Genomic DNA, 12,308 nt, shown 5'->3' with positions numbered 1-12,308 from the left:
CGGTGTTTGGCAGGACCACAGTATAAAAATGTCTGCCTTTTTTTGATCATTCAAGTACAGCGTAATTCAAGTTTATTCCAAGTCAAATATTCAAGACAGCGCCGGCGGCCATCTTTCAAAGTCTGTCGCACCAGTATTGCGACGTTTCGATGTGTGAGGGCAAATCGCCGTCGACGCCTCCCTGTGCGTGGAGGCACGGGTTCGGAGGGGGGCAGGTCACCCCCTGGTCGACGTACGGGTTTGGAGGGTTCGGCTCGGAAACGGCGTATTTGCTCCCTGGTTTCTGACCACAAAGTGCTCCCCCGGGTCCGCCCTCGGCCCTGGGTCCAAGGGTCTGGAAGTGCTTCAGCCGCACCACCTCGCGGCTCCTCCGGATGCAGGGCATCAGTCCCGCAACCTCCTTGCGGAACTTGGAGCTCATGCCGAAGTAGATAAGCGGGTTGTAGAAGCTGGCGGACTTAGCGAAGAGCCGTGTGATGATGCTGGTGGTGTTGGGCACCTGGAAGCCCCAGGCAGACCACATGGACACCACGGCGTAGGGGGACCAGGCCAGCACGAATGCCGTGCAGATCACGATGGACACCTGGAGACAGGAGGAACATCGAGCAACAGTGGTCAGGTGTGAACCATAGTTGGGCATGAACCATGGTCGGGTGTGAACCATGGTCGGGTGGGAACCATGGTCGGGTGTGAACCATGGTCGGGTGGGAACCATGGTCGGGTGTGAACCATGGTCGGGCATGAACCATGGTCAGGTGTGAACCATGGTCGGGCATGAACACATAGTACCTGGCATCGTGTAGCGTCTTATCCTAGCTATCTTTGTTGTATACGGGGAACGGGTTAACCTAGTGATTGTAAGAGCTTGGCACTTGTTTCCATGAACATCCTTACTGTACCGACAGCGATATATTGTTTGTCTTTCTTCTGACAAATGTGCTTATTGTAAGTCGCTTTGGATGGGTTAGTGTCTGCTAAATACCCTAAAGGTAAATTAACAGATCCCAGGCACTTAGAGAATCCCAGCATCTTCCCCGGTACCCTTTAGGGAAACACTCTTGGTGTCTTCCTGTTGGCTTACCCTGGTGACGTCCCTCTCCACCGTCCTCTGGTGGGACGTGAGATAGCCGTCGGCCGACATGGCGTTGGTGCTCTTCACTGATTTGATGATGGACACGTAGGAGAAGAACATGATGGTCACTGGTACCACGAAGCAGGAGATGAGGATGGAGATGATGTAGGACTTGTAGATGGTGGAGTAGTTGGCCTTGGACCAGTCTATCTCGCAGGTGCCGTAGCCCCGGTCTAGAGGAAGACATGGGACAAGAGTTGGAGGAGAAGATTAGGGCTTTTAGTGCATCTCTCAGTGGCTTGATCTTCTTTTAGGGACTGATGTAAATGATTCCAGCTTTATTTTTACTACATGTCTAACACCACATCAGTTATGAATGGTTTCTTTGCCACAAAGTGGACAACGCCATATAAGGTTTTATGAGTTTGCAGATAATTCAGACACTACAAACATGGCATCTTTTCCATTTTCGCCAGGCGTAAATGGAAAAGGCGTGGCTTTTTTACCATTCCGCCCACTTCTGATATAAACTGAATTCTTACGTGTGTTTGAGAGATGCTTCATGAACCACCTCCAGAACGCAACCTCGTCTACCTTGTGTCTCTGAGTAAACCACGTGTTGAACATTTACCACTCTCCGAGTCATACCTAGCCCCAAACCACGATGCCACAAAGGATCTAATTAGTTTTTCATCGGACGCTAAGGTGGGAGGTGGGAGGTGGGTGTGTGGAGACAGACCTGTGAAGCTTCCCCATCCCAACAGAGGGGCAGCAGACCAGAAGAGGGCCCCCATCCAGATGCAGAGCAGGGAGATGGCGATGGTATTAATGCTGATACAGTGAGCTGTGTGCACACAACACAAGGAGAACGTCAAACCGTCTTTCTTTAAAAAAAATAAAATTCTATAAACCGCATTCTACAAATGTTTCTGCTTTGGCAGACCTTGAGCAAAGAAGTTGACAAGCATTCCCGCCATGTCTTGAACGTCAAACGTTGACATTTATTGAACAATAAGTTCTTTTCTAGGCATGCCAGCTTTGGCAAAGAACTTTGACTGAAAAGAACCACTGTTGACTCGGCACACATAGCTTTGTATTCAGTGACAGATAAAAAAACGAATTCAATTGGGTTGTTCTATTTTTGGCCTCCGACCTGCCTCATGGAACAAGTTTGAACAGGAACGCTACACACTCTATATCATACAATACACTATCTATTCATCACAGTTTGTATTGCCTCTGATCACTGTTGCTGATGTGTCCTGGTTATTTTTAATATAGGCCGAATGTAATTTCGTGTTACATGTTGATTTATGCGCACAGATGCCTAAACCTAGATTGAATTTAATAAAAATAATTATTAGTATAAATAATGTACTGTACAGTATCAAAGCAAATCAAATGCATGGCATACAATGCCAAACACATTCTAGGCCAATCTTTTCTTTCTCAGTCCGACAACAGAGGGGGTTACTCTCCATCATTTCCACATACAATTAAGACATTCTTCAGCGTATATTGCCTCAAATGACCTTAATTACATGTAATTCTAACATGTACATGGGATTGCTTTGAGTGGTGATTACGACAGAGAAGTTGGAGAAAACCGCACTTTTCCTCAGATAAGAACCAGTGGAATGTTGGGGGGGGGGTGCGAGCTCAGCCAAGGCCAACTCTTAACTCATAACGTCCTTACCTTTGTTGGGGTGGCACCCGCGGATATATCTGGTGACGCTGATAACAGTCAAGGTGTTGATGCTCGCAAGGCCAAAGAGCAAGGTGAAGAAACCGTCGACCTGCAGAGAGAGGGGGCGGGGAGGGGGAGGGTCAGTATGTGAGATTACGTCCTGGCATTGTTTGTTTGCTCCGGCGAAAGAGGGATCAGCAGGGGGGCCTCCGAGCTCTGGGGAGGTGGGGGGGGGGGATTAGGCCGAACCGACGACTTAATGGTTCCTTCCAGACTTGTTTGGTTGAGTGTGTTTTGTTTTGGACGCTATCAGATTGAGACACTACAGTTTAAGCTCTTTGAGTCCATGTGAACATGAAGCGATGTTGTCCACGGAGATGTGGTCTGGAGATTCAGAGATTTACATCTGGCCATCTTGGGGATCATGGCTGGGAAGGAACCAACCGATTGAGATACAAGGCTCAATATGTCTAATGAATGTAGAAAACCTTTAAGCATTTTCAAGATTCAAGAGTTTTACATGTCACATGCATACAAGTATACAGTAAAATGAAAACATCTAAGTGTTGTCTAACATCTAATTGTTTTCGGGCAATCAGACTAAGTGTATCTCAACAGAGAAAACGTTCCAGGGCTGATCAAGACCTCCAAGATCCAGAGGGAGCTCATCCAATTGGATGCAAGTTAACAAATCTCATCCAACCCTGGAGACTGAATCTGTAACATGGAGAGTCTTCGTATTAACTCCTTTCCCGGTTTGACTTCTCCTTGGACTCGTCAGACTACAATCTTTGAAGTGGTACTCTGGCCTCATGAGATTAGCCAGGGACTAACGGATCTGGGGACACTCTGCAGACACTAGTGGTCTGAGTACTACTGCACGACAACCACAAGACCTAATCCTATTACCAGCACGTTTTGTTACCTGTATCCTCTCAGGTTTACTGCACGGTTTTGCTGAATTTCTTTCCAGTTTGACCAAAAAAAAAATATTTTACCTCAACACATTGAATGTATAGCTTGGTGCCCTTGGGATTTGATGGGCCGATTTGATCCAAGTCTGTCCCACATTGCACTATAGAACCGCACCACCGGTTCTCCATATGAGCCAATAAAAGGAGAACACGGATGCTGCGCTAGACTGGAACTGGGTCCAAGTCTGATTCAGCCCGTGATCTGTGGGGCTGTTCATGTCCCATCACGCCGATGCTGTAACCTGGTAATACTTCTCACATGCCTGTCTTTCTCTCTCTCCCCCTCCCCTGAAGCCAAGCCAACCTCACTTCTTCTGCTTCCTCTTTTCACACCTATCACTACCCCACTCTCTCTCTCTCTCCCAGGGGATCATGTATGCACACTATTCCCTTTACCACTCCAAAATCCCTTCACCTCTCCAAAACAAGTCTGGAAGTTGCAAATGGATCCCAGATCACCCAGGTAGATGTTTCAGGAGTCGTTGCTCTATCGCTGCCCTGCTTCTGGTTCGCTGCCCTGCTTCTGGTTCGCTCTATCTCTCGGACCGAGATTATAGGATCTATGGGTCTGAGACCAAGGCTGTTATTGTTAAGCCAATGTGTTTTTCCCTGACTCCACAGAGACCCCTCTCATTGGAGCAGGGATATCATGCTTTTCCGCCATGGGTTTGCCTTGAGCTAGAAAAATAAGCTGGAGAAATTCCAGGCGAAGGTATGAGAACTATTTCATTGCGACCTAAAGGCCAAGGTAAATAAGCCCGAACATAAAGGCACAAGTACACCAAGAAGTAGGCCGTAAATGCTGTCCATATGACACGAGAGATCTTATCATGGGCGATAGGAAGGCGAGCTCGTTGAAGTGTGTGACATGCTGCCAAAAGCCGTGGCTATCCAGTGTTGAGTAAAGTGTTGATATACAGATCTATATCCATCTGTGTATCAGCCTCTATCAAGTTTGCCACGTTAGCCTAGCTTCAGGTATTCGTCACGCTTCTTAAACTCTTTGTTCCGGGGCTCATGAAAGGCGGACTGTGTGGTTCTCCGGGCGTGTGAGCGGAAGACGAGTCCCTCGGAGGTAGAGGAGCCGCGCGGCTAGGGATCTTATCTGATGGTGTCGTTGATTAGCGGAGGCCCCTGGGGTTAACCTCTGCTGGGAGTGGATGGGGAAGAGCTCTGTTCACACTCTGATTCCTCCAGAGAGGCTTGTCATTGGACACCTGATTGACGTGAAACATGGTTAACATGAGCCGCGACTTGCCATGGAAAACACATTCTGGCAAAAGGCTTTTCTATCGTCAAATATCACAAAAGGTGATATGAATGTTTGAATGGGGGACGTCGTTTAGATGAACTGGAATCGGCAAGCATGTTTGAAGAGCATAGACGATTTCAATTGCAAACGTTCGTTCTTATTCATAGTACGTGGCTATTGGCCACAACCAAGCACCAAGGAGTTTTCCGCCCTTATTTAAAAGGACAGTAAGCTGATTACAGAATTAACCTCCTGCTCCTCCGCCTCCTAGAATAATCGCTCACACACACATACATGCACATGCACGTGCACACACACAAACACACACAAACATACTTTCTTCTTCTTCTCAGATTATTTCACTGTACTCCATTATTTGGATGGAGATTGGGATTGGTTGAGGATTCATCCAATAGAAATGGTTGTGGAATGGCTAGGCGAGAGCCTTGATTGGAAGGATTCAATCACCAATGAGCTGGTGTTTGGGATCGAATCATTCCTTTTATAGACTTGGACCAAAGTTAAGTAGGAGGAAGAAGTGTTGAAGGAAAGGTGTTGGTGAGCCCTTTACCTGGCAGGTCCATAACCAGGTGATCAGGTATCCGTCATCCTTGAAGAGGTTGAAGATCTCCAGGATTCCTCTGGAGTAGCCAAACACTGAGATGCTTGCATCGGAGAAGGCAAGGTTAAGAGTGAGGAAGTCTGTGGGCTGCAGTGATGCCCTCTGTCTGTATAAGACAAATATCACCAAGCTGTTGCCGAACCAGGAGAGCCATCCTAGAGGAGAACAGATAGAAACTGAAGGCTAACATTTCTTCTACAAATGTGGGGCATTCTTCCAACAATGGAGATTGGTTGACATCAACATTTCCAACAGTTCAAATAAACAGATTTCTGTGTGTAATATGCTGTATTGTGTTTATTTCAATTTTGTACTGGTTTGTATCAGCATCAAATCAGGTGATAGGGTTATCATATGATAACACTGAGGATGTGTAGAAGCAGTCTTGTTGATATGAAATAAGAGTCAAGCGTGCCACCTCAAAAGTAGACAAGCCACATGTCGCAGCTGCAGAGTGACCTTTGGGGACAACAATTGTCCTCATTCATAACTCGGTTCCAACAATGTTTCCCTCACACTGACTGACATTAGAAACCCAAAAAAATCACAAGTGACATTTAGGGTCTCATTGCAGCATTGTCTCTGATCATTTAATGATCATTCCATGCACTTTTTCCTTATCAACGACACTCAATACAAACAATATCAATGCAATGACTCATGGCCGTCGCTCATTTCAAAGGCAAACCAAAGAACCAAAGAGAGCCTTACCAAGCACCAGGAGATACACTCCGATGACGGTCTCTCCTTGCTCTGACAGCGGGGGGTCCGTGTGCACCAGGCTCAGGTTGTTGTTCCTCCATGGTATGTTCTTCACAGGAACCCTCAGTGTTAACTCCATGGCGTGACCTGTGATGCATGCGGCGGCATGGATCCTTGCTCGTATCCTGTCTGTGTGTCTCGGAGCGCTGACCTCAACAGATACGAGCGCACACGTGAGGACAGCAGGGGGCCAACGGTGGTCAGTCCGCCGTAAATCCAGCTTAGACACACAGCGTGCGCTAATGCCCCGCCACTCGCTGTCCGAATGATGAGTGGGTGTAATCCCACTCGTTTCTCAACGGCTAATTAGAAATAGATTGGGATTGACAAATGACTCAATGCTCACTTCCTCATCACAGTGGCCACTAGGTCTATTCACAGCTCACAATCCAACCTTTAAATGTGTTTACGATTTACTATTTAGTCATTCTAGCTAACAGACATGTTTATCTGAAACAAACCATTTTATATGTCATGAAGGAACATGTCTAGGTGGGGGTTCAACATTTTGCTCACGGATGCCAGCAGACGGAAATTGGAGATGTAGGCCAATACTATAAGATTACAAGCTCAATCTGATGGCAATGTTGTGAATCTTCCAATGGTCACACATAACATGAGACCTTGTGGACTCCCCACACAACACTATTGTTAAAGTACCCCCCACCCTCCCGCTGCAAATATTTCACTCGCCTGCATCGTGGTCTGGTAACAATTAACATCACCGTAATCGTTTACGATTGTTTGCAGTCATTTGAACCCCACCGAGGAATACTGGGTAATAGAGCCTCCGAGATGGTGTTCCCGCCCTAGGGATGTTATCTACTCTTCCTTCATCTTCCTCTGGTTCTCCACCAGCTCTTCCTCGTTGGTAATTGCTTCCACAGAGAGCCATCCGGGAAGGTCAACGCCTCCAGTATACTGGACTGTTAATGTGTCTGCGCTCATCTGGAAAGCTCACACACATGTGTGTGTGAAGAACAAGGAAGGAAGAACGAGAGTGTATGTATGTGGTTAGTATATGTCTTTCTTCTGTGAGAGTTAGACTTGCTGCTAATTCAGAGTACATATGTTGAGGTACAAGTTATTAGTGTTCCAATAAATTCAATGGAGCTCCAATTGATGGAATTGAAGGTATGACCCGCCCCTCACCACATAATCGTCATGACCACACACACACACACACACACACACACACACACACACACACACACACACACACACACACACACACACACACACACACACACACACACACACACCACTCCCTCTCTCCACAGTGTGCTTTTCTCCAGCGAGGCAGCATGCAGGGTAACCCGACTACCCCACCCCACCCTCCCAGAACCCTTCTCTCTCTCTCTCTCTCTCTCTCTCTCTCTCTCTCTCTCTCTCTCTCTCTCTCTCTCTCTCTCCCGTCTGTTTAGATAACAGTGTCCACCTTGTTCACCTTCTCCTGGGTTGCCACAGCACCCTCCTCCCCCACTTCAGGATGTGGCGGGGCAGGCTACTGCGGCTGCCTCCTCGCCATCACGACCCCCTCCCACCGGTACTGACGATCTTGATCCTTAGAGGCAGAGAGCTGCTCGATCCAACCTCTGACCCCAACTGTCACTTGTCTGGCGGTGAACACACTGGTCCTAGTCAGCCTCTCTTGGTCACCCCCACACCCCCTGGGTCTCCCCGCACCACCCCACACCCCCCCAGCCCATCGATGGATCATCCCCAGACGCTGCACTGTGACAACGCCCCCGACTCCACCTGGCTCAAGGCCCCGACTCCCCCTGGCTCAAGGCCCCGACTCCCCCTGGCTCAAGGTCCCGACTCTCCCTGGCTCAAGGACGCCGACTCCCCCTGGCTCAAGGTCCCGACAATCCCTGGCTCCAGGCCCCGACCCCCCCTGGCTCAAGGTCCCGACTCTCCCTGGCTCCAGGCCCCGACCCCCCCTGGCTCAAGGTCCCGACTCTCCCTGGCTCCAGGCCCAGACTCTCCCTGGCTCCAGGCCCCGACTCAAGGCCCCCTCTCAGACTCAAGGCCCGACCCACCCTGACTCAAGGCCCTGACTCCCCCTGACTCAAGGCCCTGACTCCCCCTGGTTCCAGGCCCCAGACTTTCCCCCGTCTCCCCCTGGCTCCAGGCCCCAGACTCTCCCCCGTCTCCCTCTAGCTCCAGGCCCCTGACTCCCCCCCGTCTCCCCCTAGCTCCAGGCCCCTGACTCCCCCTGGCTCCTGGCCCCAGACTCTCCCCCGTCTCCCCCTAGCTCCAGGCCCCTGACTCCCCCTGGCTCCTGGTCATGTCTCCATACAGCCAGAGATTTGTGGAGAGTGTTTGAGGGATTCGTGGCACAGCTGTGGTGGTTTAGGTGCTGGCTTATATTATCCAGGACACCGTGATACAGAGACAGACCTTCTACTGTGACTTTACCCAACAGAGGTACTATAATGCTATACTATAATACCACTCTGCACTAATCGATGTATACCTCGATCGGCAATGTTCATCCAACAAATAACACAGGGTATAGATCTGAGATCTGTGTTCGGAAGTAAACATAATCTCGGATGGAATTCTTGCACTTTCCTAAAACGGATCACAACTGTTGGGAAGGTCCGCTGCTCAGGACCAAGCCGTAAGACTGCTTGAGAGCTGTGGTAAGCATCCTGCCATGTCATCTGGTCTGACAGCAGCCTCTGGCTCTTTACTGTAGCCAAGTGGAGACGCTGAAGGGTGGAGTGGGGAAAAGCCTGCCTTCTACAGGTGCTAAGTAGTGGAGCCCTTTTAATGACCGTTGATTCAGACTCATCAACGGTATCATTAGCTTTTTTTTTTTTATGGCTTTGGTGCCGGCCAAGCAAAATACACTGCCAATACAGTCCCCTCTGTGCAATACACAATGGGGAGGTGTGAGCCGCTTCTGGAAGTGGTTGCACTGATTACCCTAAACCCCGGCTTTGTGTGCTTTGGCATACTGGCGTAAAGCGTGGAAATAACAGTACGGCCACACTAGCCCACTGTATCATTAGGCTTGTGGTGATTACGGCGCTCGTTTCCCTGCTCGCTCTCGTCCTTCTGGGGCCCCTGTCTCTCTATCTGTCTCTCATCGTGTCTCTTTCTCCATCAATCTATACCTGTTTCTCTGCCTCTGTTTCCCTCTCGCTCTCTGTCTCTCTGTCTCTCTCTGTTTCTCTGTATCACTCAGTCTCTCTCTGTCTGTCTGTCGGTCGGTCTATCTCTCCACTCTCTCTCTCACTCGGTCTCTCTCACTCTCTCACTCAGTCTCTCTGTCTGTCAATCGGTCTCTAGCTCTCGCTCTCACTCTCACTCTCACTCTCTGTCCCAGCCTCTCTCTCTCTCTCTCTCTCTCTCTCTCTCTCCAGGAGTCTAGGGGACAGAGGGTTAAAGGCTTACAGTTCTCCCAGTGGAAAACCACAGACACGGATACCATTATGGAGGTGTGTGCTGGGGGCTGTCTGAGGGGCGACAAAGCCCCTCTTCAGGGAGGAGATACAGCAGGTCAGAAGTCCCCCACATAGGTTCCCCTTATGGTACGGCCTCGCCAGCGGCCCGACACAGCAGCCCTCTCTCTTGGCTGTCACTTAGAAGCAGTCGGCATACAGGCACTGCTTGTGTGAACGCTACACAGCGCTTTTTAAATTTCCATCCCCAATTTGTGTGTGTGTGTGTGTGTGTGTGTGTGTGTGCGTGTGCGTGTGTGTGTGTGTGCGCGCGGGCGCAAGCAGTGCCGCACACATCTTAAGGCAAATATGCTTACTTTCGCCGCACATCTTACTTGATTGGAGCCAATCTCAAAGATGTTTTCCTTTCAACAAACAGCAACCAAGCAGCTGGTTCGCACCTGAGGATGGCACCGTTCCAGCAACACAGGCCAGTAAACCGCCACCTCCCTGCAGACACCATGTTCACACCTCCGGTCGGAGGAGAGGCGGCCTGCAGCCGGACCCAGCTGTGGAGAGAGAGAGGTAATGACAACATGTGTCATGTGTTGGAGAGTGGTCGTGTGTTCGTCTCTACGCTGCGGCGCTGGGATCGGTGTGAGGATCAGTGATGAAGGATAGGATTCTGAAACAAGAAGCAAGTGTCTTACCGCAGGGGCCGGGTCTGCCAACGCAGATCCAGTGGCCCGACAATGTGGCTCTGAGGTGGAAGAAAGTCTCAGGGCGAGGAAAGGGCTGCTGAAACTCATCAGTGTCGACCACAGTTCATACAAGTACTTAACCGTCGGTACAAAGGCCCGTCTGTGTTTCACTTTTTTCTGCTAACACCACAGCACTTCCCACTCTTGACAGGCCAAGCCCGCTAGAGTAGCCTCCTCCGCTGCCCAAGGAATAATCAGCTTCGGTTAACAATATCGGAAAACATAATGCCCGATGCGTGACAAACGCTTTGCAGGCGAGAGACTGCAATTGAGTTATGCACAATTAAGTAAGCCGCGCACAAATAAACCTAGTGCGTTCATTGTGTGCCTTGAGTGGCTTGCAGATGTGTTTGTGTCTGAAGCTGGCCCATTGTGTTAAACAGCTTAGGCGTCGTACCGCTCAAAAGTAAACTCCCGTGAGGAAATAATGGTGATATGGTTTGGTACGAGCGCCCTCAAACGCGAGCGGACAAAGGCTCTGTATGCAGAAACGCTGGATTGGTTTTGTAGCTTAATTTCTTTGGCAGAGAACCACATGCAAACATTTATTTAGGCAGGCTGACTGAGTCGCCGTTTCCACACGGGGCCTGTTGGTTTTAGCAGGTAGCTTATGTAAGAACGGCCACATTTAGGACGGAGTACTGTACAACCCTGTCCCTGCGGGGCTGGCTAGCCATGTTCTCCACACAGTGAGACTTGGACGGATTACAGAGCAACTTCCGTGCAAAATAAATAGCCAAAGTTTAAAGAGACATTGACCTGCAACAGCAAAAAACAATGAAGTATTTACCCAGGAGAAAAACAAAAAAACGTATTGTGTTGACTTTTTACTTTGTAGTTCTGGTGAAGCACTCTTGGTTTCCAGAGAGATGCTCCGAAGTCTAATCCTTTTTCTGTTTATTATTCTTATTGAACCACATATCCTAAATGAAGGCATAATTTCACAGTCAAAAGATAAACCCATTCAAGTATGTGCATCCTCTAGGATCCTTTGCCCCCTGAGAGAACTCTCTGGTTGCTCCCTGGTTTGGCTGGACGAATGGCTGTGGACTGTGGTTCTGACCAGAGGCTTCCCAGAGGAAGGAAGCCCTGGCAGGCCTGTAGCTCAGCTGGGCACGGCGGGAACAGTCTACGTGTCCACACTGGACACAGGAAATTGTCCTTACGCCTTGCGGAGGAGGCTTGGAGTTGGGGAAGCGGAGAGCTGAGGTTGCCTTAACCCATCCCAGATCTCTCATCTCTGAAAGGAAGAGCCCACCTACCCCTCCGGCCGGCCCAGCAGTGACACTAAGCCCACGGTGGAAGGCAGTCAACAAGTTAGAAACTGTCAAAAAGGATCAAACCAGCTTTTCTTATCCCTTTAAGGAGCTTGACCCTGGTGAAGATGTTTCTCAGCTGTCCCGACGCCCTCCCAGGTCACCGGCTTGGCCTGGGTGTGACCGAGGACTGGGGGACGGGGAGGTAGGGGGGCTGGGGGAAGGCTTAGCAGCGCAGAAATCCACCCCTCCTCCACCGACATGACGGGAAGCTGGGCCTAAAGATGACACCTCCAATTCACCCGATGACTCTCGAAGCATGGCCTGTTTGGGCGCATTAAGGAGGAACTGGGAGATGGCCACAGCAACTGACCACTGTCTAAACGTGGATCTGTTAGAGTGGATTAGGGAGACAGATCTCTGGTCAGTTCATCTGTCACAGAAACACTCATGCCCTATGCTTATAGCTGTGTATCCTGACAGGGCAGTGAGATAATCCTATTGTTTATCTGACCAATAGATGCATGGCA

The 12,308-nt window shown here is 49.6% G+C and overlaps 1 protein-coding gene across 1 annotated transcript; it reads right to left on the bottom strand.

Moving 5' to 3' along the window:
• Positions 1 to 115: 115 nt before the first annotated feature.
• LOC311350485 (visual pigment-like receptor peropsin) lies at positions 116 to 6,448 on the bottom strand (the record flags this gene model as incomplete). Its single annotated transcript, XM_084470505.1, has 6 exons — positions 116 to 583; positions 1,082 to 1,305; positions 1,812 to 1,916; positions 2,769 to 2,868; positions 5,557 to 5,762; positions 6,319 to 6,448. 6 exons carry the CDS (start codon positions 6,446 to 6,448, stop codon positions 116 to 118), a joined length of 1,233 nt encoding a protein of 410 aa, XP_084326631.1.
• Between the last annotated feature and the right edge of the window lie 5,860 nt (positions 6,449 to 12,308).

The sequence above is a fragment of the Micromesistius poutassou genome (assembly GCF_964030765.1).
Source record: "Micromesistius poutassou genome assembly, chromosome: 7".
Lineage (NCBI taxonomy): Eukaryota > Metazoa > Chordata > Actinopteri > Gadiformes > Gadidae > Micromesistius > Micromesistius poutassou.
This window is presented reverse-complemented; position numbering and strand designations above follow the sequence as displayed.